Below are 14435 nucleotides of genomic sequence, written 5' to 3'. Positions count from 1 at the left end.
AAGGGAGTATAAGTAAAACTTTAACTACAGGATATGCTGTAACAAAACATAAGGAAATGTCTCAAGACACAGACAAAAGGGTTGCCTGGAGGCTGCCGGAGCAAATCAGAAGATGACAAGACCGCAGACTCTGTGAACAGGATTGCAGGAGCATAAGTGCCATCAGGAAATCAAGTGACCTATAGAGACTATAAAATCCAGTAACAATCGACAGGCAGGGTCCCTCTTCAGAGGCACCCAGCTCGCGCTGTACCTACTCTGGCATATTAAACATAGTAGAAGAAGGAACTTGATTCTTGTATTAAGGCAGAACCCAAGGACGAGACCCGTTGAGGTGGCATCCACATAATTCCTACCGTTGTCTGGACAGCAGTATAATTCCTACAGCACCTCTCGGTATTCAAGCTCCAGCCCCAGCAGCAACTTTTTTGTTGACTATAACTGATAACAGTGATAATGATAAATGTACTGCAAATGACCAAACACCTAATCTGGAGAGGAGCCAGACCTCTCCAGTGGTAAGGATTTCTCACTTAGTATGGAAATGGCTGAAGATGGAATCCAGTGAAGAAAAAAAAAATCATGTAAGAAAGATCTAAAGTTCTGACCTTTGTCAGGTCCCATTAAAACCTGTATATTAATGCCCCTGTGTGCGTGTGCAGGCACATACAAGTAAACAGAAATCCAAAAACTCGAGAACATTATCAGGAGCAGAAAGAAACCAGCTGTACCTGTCTGTTAAGGCACGTAAGGTTAGTGCAAGAGATACAAAGAAACAAAGTATTTATTGTTAAAAGCTTTTCTACGAATCACTTGGCATCATACAATGAAGATATGGTGGCTACAGAGCAGAGGGAGTCTGTGTCTCTCTCTCTCCCCCCTCCTGCCCTTTATACATGTATTTGCTCACTCTCACAAACCCACAGTTGCATTTTTTTTAATGGAGTTCCTTTCTTCAATGAGATTGGAAAAGGTGTTTATCATACAGGATCTGGCAGAACAGACACATCCTATTGAACAACAGAGCAGTTACAGAAAGGAGACCTCTCTTCAGGAAAAAAGAGCTTTCTTTTCCCCCGTCATCTATTTGCACTGCCATAAAAGGGTTCTCAACACAAAAACAGGCCAAAAAAACCCCAATACCTGACTAGCATTTTGGCAAAATTAGGAGCCCTAAGATATGCAGCAATATTGATATATGCACTAATGTTTTCACTCAGCTTCCACAGGATAAATTCTAAACAATGTGGTGTAAGAGAACTGCCAGCTACAACAGTGTCTGCACTACAACTACCAACCCTGCTAAGTCGAACAGCCGAATCCCTGTTGATAACAGTGGAAAATGTTTTGACAGTGTGTCTCAAAGTTATTTGCAGAACACTTGGTTCTGTCCTGCACGCCCATTTCCCAGGCAACATACAAGTCGAGACCGTCTCTCTCCCACATCTCTCTACACGTATACATACACACATGTACACAAAATACATGGACTCACGTGGACTGTGCTATTTCCAACAGTACTCTGCACATTATCCTGTGCTATGTCTTACTGGCACTTCTGTGGCACTCTGCTCCATCTTTTTGTTTTGTTTTCCACTGCTGTATTCTTCTCTCTATTCCATAATCAAACATTTGTTTTCCCTTTAATTTCTAAGAAACACTCGGTCTGAAGCACAAACGACTAAAAGTGTGTTTCAAACCTGTCAACACTTCAGCTCCAAGATATATTTCCCTTCTAATGGTACTCCAGAATTCTGTTTTAACCCTTTCCAAGTTTGATGCTATATTTTCTAACAATCTATATTATCATCTATACATTAACTACTTTTCTATGCACAGAATGTTTTTTCTGCAGTATGCACAGATTTGTATTGTACTGTGGCAGCAACTGAAGACCCCAAAACATCTTCTTGTCATCTTTTATGCACACAAAAAGACAACCATCCTGAACTTAAAATGGATTTATCATTCACCATCTGCCACAATTACATGCCTGTTCAGTACCACTGCCTTTCATTTTCGGACGCCCAAGCAGCATTTGGTCCAGTTCCTCCCGGTATTGCTCCATTATTTCTCTTCAAATACAATTTCTCTCTTTTGCAAACACACAAGCTTCTGGCTGCACTCCCAGAACAGAGGACAAGACTTCTCTCTGTGTCTCTTCAGTAAAAGGCCTGAACTGCTTCTGAACGCAGGGAAAAAAAGTTAAAATCTCAAATCACAGTTTAACCAAAGGAAAGACACCTGACAGCTATGCCTAAGACTCGCTGTCAGTGACCAGTCTTTATATGTACAGTAGGAATATGAACATTAACAATATATGAATTCTTATAACCCAATAAGAATTTAGATTTTTGGATTACCATCCTCAGTGCCATCTACGCACACACACACACTTCAGCCTAGTGTGGGTGCTTAACATAGTGCTTTCCAGTGATGGTTGTGAACACTGGGCAGCAACACCACATTAGTTTTGTTAATTAATTCTACAGAGACATTCTAAAAGCAGACTGGACTCCGTTATGTTGCCAGCTGTGGCACATGACTGAAATGTCTCAGTACAAATATCTGCCTCTTCAATGGGGAAGTTCTCAAAAAACTGAGTTCCCTGGCAGAACTCCTGCAGGCATCTACCCCAGTCCCATGCCCTTCTCACATCCTTGCATCTCATTCTCTGCATTTCTTATTCCTGGAGACTGAATGCATCCCCTGAATGTAGCTGCTCTGTTTACCACATATAGAAAAGAGTTTTACACACCGGACAGCATGCACACAACAGACACAGCAGCATAATAAATATGGAAGCACAGTAGCAGATGACCCCCACTGTTTTCCCTTCTAATGCTTGCTTGTAGTCCAATTAGTGGAGTCCTAAAGTAAATAAGATTTCAAGTAATTCACTGTCTGGCAGCCTCACAGCCCCTCACTATACTCAGCTTAAGACTGCAAGATTTCACGTTTTACTGTAAAAAAAAAGGTTTTAACACAAAAAAAGTTCTAAACCAAGCCATTCCTGGTAAAAGGTCTCAAGCAAAAGATACAGCTATGATTTTTCTTACACCAATGGTTTTGCATGACATTACTGCCATCACATGACTGCAATCAAATGTAAATTTTTCAAGACATCTCTGAACACAATGGACAGAGTAAAAGCTATGGTAATATTAGTGAAACCAGTGGTATTAAATAAAGGAGTGTAAGAGAAGACTACCTCTTCTGTGACTGGACAGAAAAGTTCGACTAAGAAATTGGCAAAGATAACAGAAAAGGACAATACCACAGCAAAATGTGTTATTCAGAAGAGCTGCCTCCCTTCCATACCATATGTGAATTTGACTCTCTTTCCGTGAAAGTGAAAGAAAGGCGATGAAAAGGAGTAACCTAGAAGAGGATTTTGAGTGCCACATCATCTGGATCAAGAGTTATACTTTGGCAGCTGCTTTTTGGACTAGAAATCATGTTGGGCCATGAATTACAAACTAGTCTATGCACTACAAAAAACGAGGGGGGGGAATTTAATGAAGATATCCCTGCTTCCAAGTAAATATGGTGTAAATTCCCATAGTCTGAATTTGTCATACACTTACAAAGAAGATGGTTTCCAAGGGATATGTTCTCTGTGCTATTTAAGGCTGATAGTGCTTTATAACTCAATAGCATCCTATATAACTAGTACGTATCATGTACGGGTGAACGAAGTAATTCAGAGTAAGAGGCAGTTCACCTATGATCAAAATGTGAGACCAATCCAGGGACTCAGTTAACATCTTTAAGTAAAGAGAAAACTGCCACTTTATATGAAGTTAAGCTTCTTGGATTCCGCACCAGCTTAACAATTAGGGACATTCTCAGTGCTGATCCCTACTGGCACACAGAGAACATTTAAGAAATCTTGTATTTTACATACGCGCTTATTGTTAGTATCTGCTGTTTTCAAGGCAGGTATCAGCAAAGCACCATTAAGTCATTTTCATTTTCTCAGAATGCCTCATTTCTTGCTTCAACTTCATCTTTGCTAACACCACTGATATTAAGGATGCCTAAGAAGCTCTTATCCTGGGGATAATTCCCTTCTCAGTACAGCACATTGATTCATACCCACCTAGTGATATGTAATTGAGTCTACCTTTCTCTGCAGGGGCAAGGAAAGAGGAAGTATTAGGGTTTGCAGGGGAAATGTCCCGACTATGCTTCTTTCTTCCAGAGTGGCTGTTCATTCCAGGAATGAAAATCCTCCTAGCTTGTTCTTTCACATGGTGAGATGGCTTCTTGCACTGGTCCAGCTGGAATAAAAACTCTATTCAGGAATATAAAGCATTCCACAGCTATAAAAACTACTATCTTGTCTAATTCCAGAAAATTTACTATTTGAGACTCTTAGTTAACATAGGATGAGAACTGCATTTATTTCTCTAAATCTGTAGTCTCCTATAACACTCATCTCAAACTCCCCCATCAATATCACCCATGATTCTATGCATAGCCCATTAGGATTTGCTGTGTAGTGTCTGAACTTTCCACTAAAATTTAATGATGTGCGTTGATGAATGAACCTTTAATCTTCTGTAACGCTGACACTTGTGCGGTGCTTTCTCTGGCCTGGAATGGTTTGAGACACCCCCCATGGGCAAGATTTTCAAGGGTCACTGTAAAGCTGGTGTTCTGACTGGTGTGTTGGTGGTACATTCTCATCCAGTCAGGAAGCAGGTCCATGTGTAACAGTGAGCTAAGTAACACTGAGAAGTCCACTGGTTTGGTGGTCGTGATGCCAATGGGATCTTGTGAACAGTACTTATGTGTTGCGCACTCCCAGAGATTGTTCCAGTTCCTGCCGGCGCTGCTGGATCTGAAAGAAAAAGAGAAACTGTACAGTTCAGCAGATTCAATTGTTCAGTGGCAGGAAGATTCATTTATAAGCCACCAGTGAGGATCATTCCTTCATACCTTGCAGTAGAAATATCTGCTCACAGCCTCTTGAGACCATGGCTCGTGATAAAATTCCGCTCTGCGTTCTTCCTCTGGGTTTCCAACTACATCAGTCATCACCTGTGACAAAAACAAAAACTTTTTTCACTATAGCTCTTCTACCATGTAGAGAAACATTCAGATTTACCTAGAATCAAAATTTGTCTAGATTACTACATTAGAAATGTTCAGGACTGTTCTCTAAGCCCAAGGCAAATGAACAACAAATGGCATGTGTGTTTACCACCAAAACAAGATGGTCGCATACAAACCGTGAACAGCTCCTAACCTCTGGTCCTCAGCTGTGCCAAGGAATAATTCTGGACACCGGCAGTTGCCCAGGTTAAGTGCCACAATCTCTAACAATTGAACTTCATGGACAGTTTAGTTCCAGTGCCCAGGAGAAGTTCCCCAGCACTGTTTATTCTACTAGCCTATGTATCCAAAGAACCTCAGTAGTTACCCATACACAGAGTAACAACTTGAAAATGTTAAGGTATTCACATCAGACTGAAGCACAACTCTATACCAGTGTTGACCTTATCTGAAAGCATATCTTACCTTGATTTCAAGGAAAGTTCTGATGGGGAAAGCACTGAGGAAAAATAACTCTATTGAAATGCGAGGAACAGAAAACCCTAGTAGTTCCAAAATGGCCAAAGGCCTGAGCTGATTTTTCAGTCTACGCAACTGCCAGGAGAGCAAGATTTGAAAAACCAACAAGTTGTTTAGGGAATTAGTGGATTGGACTACCTGAAAAACTGCCCTTAGGGACAAAGGAGTCAAACAGAGCTGGCAGCTTTTTAAGGACATTTTTGTCAGAGTGCTCTAAATTCCCATGCTTAAGAAACTGAGCAAGGAAAGCAGGAGACCAGCATGGCTCAGTAAGGACGTCCTGGTTAAACTAAAGTGTAAGAAGAAAATGCACAGGAAGTGAAAGTAGGGACACGTATCTTGTGAAGAATATAGAGATGCTGCCCAGATGTGTAGGGATGGGCTCAGTAGAGCTAAGACACAGCTGGAGATGAATTTGGCAAGGGATGCAAAGAATAATATGGGCTTTTACAGGTACGTTGGGCCAGAAAAGGAATATTAAAGAAAATGCACACACACACCCTTCCCCCGCCCCCTTCCCTGGTAAATAAGACAGGAGAACTGATGACAACCAATATGGAAAAGGCTAAGTTAATCAATAATTTTTTTTTGCCTCAGTTTTCAACGGTAATCTCTCTTTCCACATAGAATCGTAGAACAGTTTGGGTTGGAAGGGACCTTTAAAGGTCATCTAGTCCAATGCCCTGCAATGAGCAGGGACATCTTCAACGAGACCAGCTTGCTCAAAGCCCCGTCCAACCTGGCCTGGAATGTTTCCAGGGATGGGGCATCTACCACCCCTCTGGGCAACCTAGGCCAGTGTTTCACCACCCTTACTGTAAAAAATTTCTTCCTTATATCTAGCCTAAATCTTCCCTCTTTTAGTTTAAAATCATTACCCCTTGTCCTATCGCAACGGGCCCTGCTAAAAAGTCCGCCCCCTTCTTCCTGTAGGCCCCCTTTAAGTACTGAAAGGCCGTAATAAGGTGTCCCCGGAGCCTTCTCTTCACCAGGCTGAACAACCCCAAATCTCAGTCTGTCCTCACAGGAGAGGTGCTCCATCCTTCTGATCTTTCTTGTGGCCCTCCTCTGGATCTGTTCCAACAGGTCCATGCCTGGGGGAAAAGCTGGACATGAGCCAACAATGTGCCCACGCAGCCCAGAAAGCCAATCATACCCTGGGCTTCCTCAAAAGAAATGTGGCCAGCAGGTTGAGGGAGGGGATTGTGCCCCTCTACTCTGCTACCTAACCTGCAGTGCTGCCTCCAGCTCTGGGGTCCACAGTACAAGAAAGACATGGACCTGTTGGAGAGGGTTCAGAGGAAGCCATGAAAATGGTCAGAGGGCTGGAACACCTCTCCTATGAAGAAAAGATGAGAGAGTTGGGGATGTTCAGCCTGGTGAAGAGACGGCTGCGGGGAGACCTTATTGCGGCCTTTCAGAACTTAAAGGGGGCTTATAAGAAAGATGGAGAGAGACTTTTTACCAAGGCATGTGGTGACAGGTCAAGGGGCAATAGTTTTAAACTGAAAGAGGTAGGTTTAGATTTAGATGAGAGGGTGCAGCAGAGAGCTACCAAGATGATTAGGTGACTGGAACACCTCTCTTACGAAGAAAGACTGAGGGAATTGGGTCTCTTCAGTCTGGAAAAAAGACGGCTGAGGGGGGATCTTATCAACACTTATACATACTTAAAGGTTAGATGTCAGGTGGATGGGGCCAGGCTCTTTTCGGTGGTGCCCAGGGACAGGACAAGAGGTAACGGGCGCAAACTTGAGCACAGGAAGTTCCACCTAAACATGAGGAGGAACTTCTTTCCCCTGAGGGTGGCAGAGCCCTGGTACAGGCTGCCCAGAGAGGTGGTGGAATCTCCATCTCTGGAGACATCCCAAACCCGCCTGGATGCATTCCTGTGCAACCTGCTCTAGGTGACCCTGCTCTGGCAGGGGGGTTGGACTAGATGATCTCCAGAGGTCCCTTCCAACCCTATGATTCTATGATTCTAGATACAAGGAAAACTGTTTTTACAATGAGGGTGGTAAGACAGTGGTAAGACACTGGAACAAGCTGTCCAGAATAGTTGTGGATGCCTCATCCCTGGAAGTGTTCAAGGTCAGGTTGGATGGGGCTTTGAGGAACCCAATGTAGTGGAAGATGTCCCTGCCCATGGCAGGGGAGTTGGACTAGATGATCTTTGAAGGTCCCTTCTAACCCAAACCATTCTATTGATTCTATAAAAAAACCCCCAACATTCTGATGAGTAAGTCTCCAGCATCACAGAAATCAATTGTAAATATAAAATTATTGGTATCTTTTGCAGAGTAATATTATGCAGTCACAATTCTGATGCCAGCAGGGCAGAACATTATAGAAAAGACCCTTCTGGAACTGGTTGTCAGTCACAGAGAACACTGAACAACTGTTCTATGTATGCAGCTAGAGAAGCTCCACAACACCTTAGTTTGCAAGCTCTTCAAGCTAAAGGCTGTTTTATTTAAACATTCTTTCAGATGCCTGTCCCCATTTTGAATACAATATAAATCATCATAATCATAATCTTAGCAGTAGATTTTTGGAAGACTATTGACTACAAACTAGACATATATGTTTGAAAGACACAACAATTTTATTAAAACAATTTAATGGATTCATTAATACAATTGGTTTGAGGCACCCGAGTTAAAAACACAAAGTGTGAAACTTTATGAGGAACAAATCATTCATTTTTGCAGTCAAAAAACTGAACTTCTTTACATTCCAATTCTTGGGTATCTCAAAGCTAAACTCAAAGGCAGATGATACTTAATCTGCCTGTTTCTTACATAAGATTAAATTATGAACTAAGAAAACACCCAAATTGTGTTACTGTACTACAGGATGCTCCTGATGAATTTTATATAGCTTTGATTTCATTAAGTACACCAACACAGCCCTGCGCTTCGATCTTACTGTCTGATCACAAGTTCACCTACCACCCCCATTAAGCACCACTGTTCCACTGGAAGTGGAATACAGCATAAACTGTCTTTCCTGCATACTTTCTGCTCTGGGATTGCAGTACTCCACTCATTGTCTGTCTTCCACAAATTTTCCATCCTGAATGTTTTAGCTTTATACTCTGTATACATTTAGATAAAATTCTTACATTCTGCTTCCACTATTCATTCTTCTTCAAACCTCAGCTCACCTTAAGATCCCTACTTTGGGACCGAAGAAGGTCTTGGATGTACCCTTTGGGATCTTTGGAGAAACTCAGCATGAAATCACGTTGTATTTTTAACTGATTTATGGATTCGATTGTCTCATGAATCTGACAGAAAAAAAAACAAAGCAGATGTTACTTAATTCCTCCCATGCTCCAGTGACCCTAAGTTCAGCCCCATTAGCATCTTCGTCCTTCTTGTAATGTACAAAGGTGACAATTCTACACCGCAGACTGGTGCAGGTTCCCATGGGTTTTTCCCTTCAAAGAGGGAGTTAACCACAATCCTGCAATTACATTTTGGTTTCACCTGTACTTCTGTAATACAAGTATGTACAAGATTCTTCTTCGCTTCCTGTGTTGAACTACTGGATGGTATGCTACATACAATACTGAAAAGCTAAGTCATGTCACTGCATAATGTAGTAATTTCTGGTGTATAATCAGTCTTTCTGCCAAGTCTGGGATTTTTCAGGAAAGGTGCTGTATAAATATGTCTTTAAACAGTGCCCAATGCAAGAAAGCAGTTATTCCCCTGGTTAATCATCATCATATCTTCGATACCCTGCTGTGATCCTTAAAATTTCTAGTAACTGCCTGATCAAGTCCATGTTAAACAAACTCACATAACAGCCATGACTTGTAGACTTTTCCTTATGAGAAACCCTATTAAAGTCACAATGGCTGCAAAAAGGAGTGTGAATAATGAGAAATCAGGAGTATGAAAGGTTTATAGAAAATGAGTCATATCTTCAGAAATATTATGAAAGAAATTAACATTAACCAGCAGGGAAGAATGAAGACTCCAAAGAGAAGTCAAGGTCCTATAATCATCCTGGATAACAGAATCAAGTATGATCAATGGGAGGACAGTTCCTGAATCATTTGCACATACACACACAGAAAAGCAAACTTCTGCTACCCTGTTCCTCTAAAATTCCAGTTTGAGACTGTAAACTTACCGTGTTTAATTTTGTTTATACATCTATTTTGCCAAACAGCTAATGTGGCCAGGCACATGGGAAAAAATAATCTTCCCCTGATCTGGCTATGCCATCAAGGCCACTAGTGTAGGCACGGCTATATGGTATATTAGCAGAAGAGAGCTGCTGTCAACTTAAAAATCATTCCTTATTTGGGAAAATTATGTATCCACGCTGGTGAGAAATCTGTTGGCATGCACCGAGTTTCCACTAGAGGACTCTCTGGCCGCACAGCAATAGACGGTACACATGGTAACAATGCAGCAGTCAATGCCTGTCTACCCAGAAGTGCCTTCAGTAACCTCACTAATCACAGCTTACCCCCTGCTGTAGCAAATGCTCAAAAAAGAGGCGATACAGACACGGGGAAAAGTGAGCTGGACTGGAAACAGAATAATCCTATGGATGCTGCATGCAAGCCTATGTAGGCTGGGAACCAACTGGCCGGGCAGCTGCCCTGCCGAAAAGGACCTTTCTCAAGAGTCATAAAACAAAAGATGCTGCAACAGTTACCAGAATCCATAGCATTTCCAGTGTCCAAACCCCCTTTAAAATCGCATGAAGACCAGAGTTTAACATATTTTTTTGTATCAGAGGTAAACAAACAGAAACTGGGCCTAACTGTATGTCACATAAATCATCTCTGGAGCACGATGTCACACCTCTTCTTCTTCCCTTGCTCTGAGAAGCTGCTTTTGCTTATCCCTTACCAAGTCAAACCGGCCATTTACACATGTGCCAAACACTGGCTAACAGTCCCCATGACATGAACCCCTAATACAGCCTGCAGAGCTCAGCACTGCCGTAAGACAGATACTATTATTTGAAGTGCACGATTCTCTTTCAGTAACACCAAAAACAAGTCTGCCAAACTGCTCCAAGTGATTTTTCTGCCGTGCATTTTCCATATTTTCACCTACTGCAGAGAGCTGTTCTGCAACTGTGCATGCACAAAACACATCTGGAGTATGAGATTCTCTTAGCTTTGCCTTGTAGCAATTTAGCAAGATACCATGACCTCTCAATAATACGTTACAGTCAAACAGTTCAGATGATTCTTGAATGCCAGGGGACTCATTATACTACCTGTGAAACTCTGCTTCTATCACCTCGACAACAGTGTCAGGCCCTGGATCACATCCTAAGCGGGAATGCCACTCTCCCCTCTGTACTCCCATTGCATGTGGCTGATTCATCCCTTGAAAGCACATCCAACAGAGAAGTCCTTGTCTCACAATGTTACTGTCTTTGACGTGTGCCACCAAACCCACATGAAGGAACACAATGAGTATATATGCCAAGTGATACTTTACTCCTGGGATAGTACCTTGTTGTCCAATGCTGTAATCTCCTGTTGGTTAGCTGTTGAGAGAAGAAAACTACTCATCTGTCCCTTTAATGGGTCTTCAACTTCTACGTCTATGTCATAACAAGCCGTCTTCTTCTGATCGTTGGGGTCAACACTATGGAGAGTGTAACAGAAGATCATGAGAACTGCCATAATGAATCAGAATAAATACCCCTCCATCCCAGAATACGCTCTTTGATAAAGCCTGTTGCAGATGCTGTGGGAAGAGTTTAAGAACAGGGTATCTTTATGTATTTGGATATCCTAGTATATCCTCTCATCTTTCATCAGTCTGAATTCAGAGACTTTTAACCTGGACGTTTTGTCCAGATCATCAACTTTAATAGGTACTAATGGACCTAGTCTTCATTAAATTGTCTAGCATCTTCCTGAGATCTGTTGTAACTCTTGGCCTACAAAACAGTTCCCAGTGGTAAATACCACACTGGTAAGGTCTCTGCTCGACTGCATCTTTTTTGAGATAGGGTAAGTAGAACTGTACACTACCATTCTGGATGTGAGCACACAATGACATTTTATTTGGTTCTCAGTTCCTTCTCTAATAATTCCTAGCACTGTAATTGTTTTGGCAGCTATGCAGCATTGTAATGATTCCCAGCTACTTCTTAAGAGATAGCAGTGAATTTGGGGACCACCAGTTTGTAAAGTTGCCTCCTTAATTCCTCAAAGAATACAGCCAGTCATGCCTTCGTGTTACAGAAGCTATATTGACTCTTCCCCAATATATCACATGTCTATTAACTACATTCTCTACTGCACTTAGTACCAACTGGCTACCAATATCCAGGATTCATGGTTTTGGCATCACATTAGCTAGTTACTACCCCTCTGGTACTGAAGGATATTTCGGTAATAGGTAGCACATTGTATAGAATCATAGAATCATCTAGGTTGGAAAAGACCTTTAAGATCACCGAGTCAAACATAAACCTAACACTGCCAAGTCCACCACTAAACCATGTCCCTAAGTGCCACACCTACCTGCCTTTTAAATACCTCCAGGGATGGTGGTGACTCAGCCACTTCCCTGTGCAGCCTATTCCAGTGCTTGATAAACCTTTTGGTAAAGGCATTTTTCCTAATATCCAATCTAATCCTGCCCTGGTGCAAACTGACTGCTGTTTCCTCTCATCCTGTCATTTGTTACTTGGTAAAAAGGACCAACACCTGCCTCGCTACACCCTCCTTTCAGACAGTTATAGAGAGTGAGAAGGTCTCCCTTCAGTCTCCTTTTCTCCAGGCTGAACACTCCCAGCTCCCTCAGCCGCTTGTGCTCCAGACCCCTCACCAGCTTTGTTGCCCTCCTCTGGACCCGCTGCAGCCCCTCAATGTCTTTCTTGTCGTAAGGGACCCAAAACTGACGACAGTATTTGAGGTGCAGCCTCACCAGTGCTGAGTACAAAGGGACAGTAGTTGGTAGTTAAGCAATTTCATGAGACTCCTGCATGAAAAAAACATATACCACTCCTCATTTAGCGTGCGTTAAATTTATTTCTATTTGATATCTTGGTGTGATAAAGTTTTTCAAATACACTTTTTCTTCCACCTGCCCTCCAAAACCCATACTACACAGGTATGGGACCTTCCCTAATCTCTAAAGCTAACACTGAATAAAAGAATGAATTTTGATTTTCTGATCTGACTTTAGGCAGCTTATTGTCTTCCAAGACCATTTTTTTAAATCTTATTAATTTCTCAGTTTCAATAGCAGGCTTCCTACTTCCAATATATTTCAACCAATCTTATTATTTTCTTTTTCATCTTTAACAAGCTAAATACCGGTATTTTTCTTTGGCTTGTCCCATCCTAAATTTGTATTTAATTTGTTGAGGTTTATACTTAACATCTGCTTTCTCTTTATCTTTAAAGTTTTTTATCAAGAAAACAGTTTTTCAACCCAGTAGTCGGTAAATACTGGGCACCTATCATGGTGGGATTCTGTTATAGACCACCCAACCAGGATGAAGAGGCAGACAAAATATTCTATAAGCAGGTGGGAGAAGTCTCACAGTCAATAGCCCTTGTTCTTGCGGGGGACTTCAACTTACCAGATACCTGCTGAAATACAATACAGCAGATAGGAAACAGTCTAGGAGGTTCCTGGAGTGTGTTGGGGATAACTTGCTGACACAGCTGGTGAGGGAGCCGACTAGGGAAGGTGCCCCGCTGGACCTGTTGCTTGTGAACAGAGAAGGACTTGTGGGGGATGTGACGGCTGGAGGCTGTCTCAGGCACAGCAATCATGAAGCGACAGAGTTTTCGATTCTTGGAGAAGTAAGGAGGGGGTCAGCAGAACTGTCACCTTGGACTTATGCAAGGCGGACTTTGGCCTGTTTAGGAGCCTGGCTGTCAGAGCCCCTTGGGAGGCAGTCCTGAAGGGCAAAGGAGGCCAGGAAGGCTGGACATTCTTCAGAAGGAAATCTTAAAGGTTAAGGAGCAGGCTGTCCCCATGTGCCAAAAAAATGAGCCAGCAGGGAAGACGACCAGCCTGGCTGAACTGAGAGCTTTGTCTGGAACTCAAGGGAAAAAAGAGCGTCTATGACCTTTGGAAAAAGGGGCAGGCAACTCAGGAGGACTACAAGGAGGTGGTAAGGCTACGTAGGGAGAAAACTAGAAGGGCCAAAGCCCAACTAGAACTTAGTCTGGCTACTCTGTAAAAGATAATAAAAAAATGTTTCTATAAATACATTAGCAACAAAAGGAGGGCTAAGGAGAATCTCCATCCTTTATTGGATGGGGGGGGAAACATAGTGACAAAGAAAGGATGAGGAAAAGGCTGAGGTACTTGATGCCTTCTTTGCCTCAGTCTTTAATAGTAAGACAGTTGTTCTCCAGGTACCCAACCCCCTGAACGGGAAGACAGGGATGGGGAGCAGAATGAAGCCCCCATAATCCAGGGAGAAATGCTCAGTGAACTGCTACACCACTTAGACACACACAGGACTATGGGGCCGATTGGGATCCACCCAAGGGTGCTGAGGGAACTGGCGGAAGTGCTCACCAAACCATTTTCCATCATTTATCAGCAGTCCTGGCTAACCGGGGAGATCACAGTTGACTAGAGGTTAGCAAACATGATGCCCATCTACAAGAAGGGCTGGAAGGAGGATCGTGGAACTTCAGGCCTGTCAGTCCAACCTTGGTGCCGGGGAAGGTTATGGAGTGCCACCAGACAACATGTACAGGACAAACAGGGCATCAGGCCCAGTCAGCATGGGCTCATTAAAGTCAGGTCCTGCTTGACTAACCTGATCTTCAATGGCAAGGTGACTTGCTTAGCGGATGAGAAAGAGTGTAGATGTTATTTACCTGGACTTTAGTA

At 42.6% G+C, this 14435-nt stretch overlaps 1 protein-coding gene across 8 annotated transcripts in view; it reads right to left on the bottom strand.

Annotated features, from left to right (window-relative positions):
- Window positions 1–766: 766 nt before the first annotated feature.
- The window catches only part of SMARCD3 (SWI/SNF related, matrix associated, actin dependent regulator of chromatin, subfamily d, member 3), a 106995-nt gene continuing 93326 nt past the window's right edge, over window positions 767–14435 (bottom strand). For all 8 annotated transcript variants that reach the window (XM_054191623.1, XM_054191624.1, XM_054191619.1 and 5 more), the window contains 4 exons: window positions 11072–11207; window positions 8747–8869; window positions 4945–5046; window positions 767–4846 (listed from right to left, as the gene is read on the bottom strand). In XM_054191623.1, the coding sequence (XP_054047598.1) occupies window positions 4793–4846; window positions 4945–5046; window positions 8747–8869; window positions 11072–11207 (415 nt within the window). In that variant the 3' untranslated portion in view covers window positions 767–4792. The remainder of the gene's footprint in view (window positions 4847–4944; window positions 5047–8746; window positions 8870–11071; window positions 11208–14435) is intronic.

Source organism: Rissa tridactyla, chromosome 2, assembly GCF_028500815.1.
Source record: "Rissa tridactyla isolate bRisTri1 chromosome 2, bRisTri1.patW.cur.20221130, whole genome shotgun sequence".
In the NCBI taxonomy this organism is placed as follows: domain Eukaryota; kingdom Metazoa; phylum Chordata; class Aves; order Charadriiformes; family Laridae; genus Rissa; species Rissa tridactyla.
The sequence above is the reverse complement of the archived record's forward strand: the minus strand, read 5'-3'. Positions and strand labels throughout refer to the sequence as shown.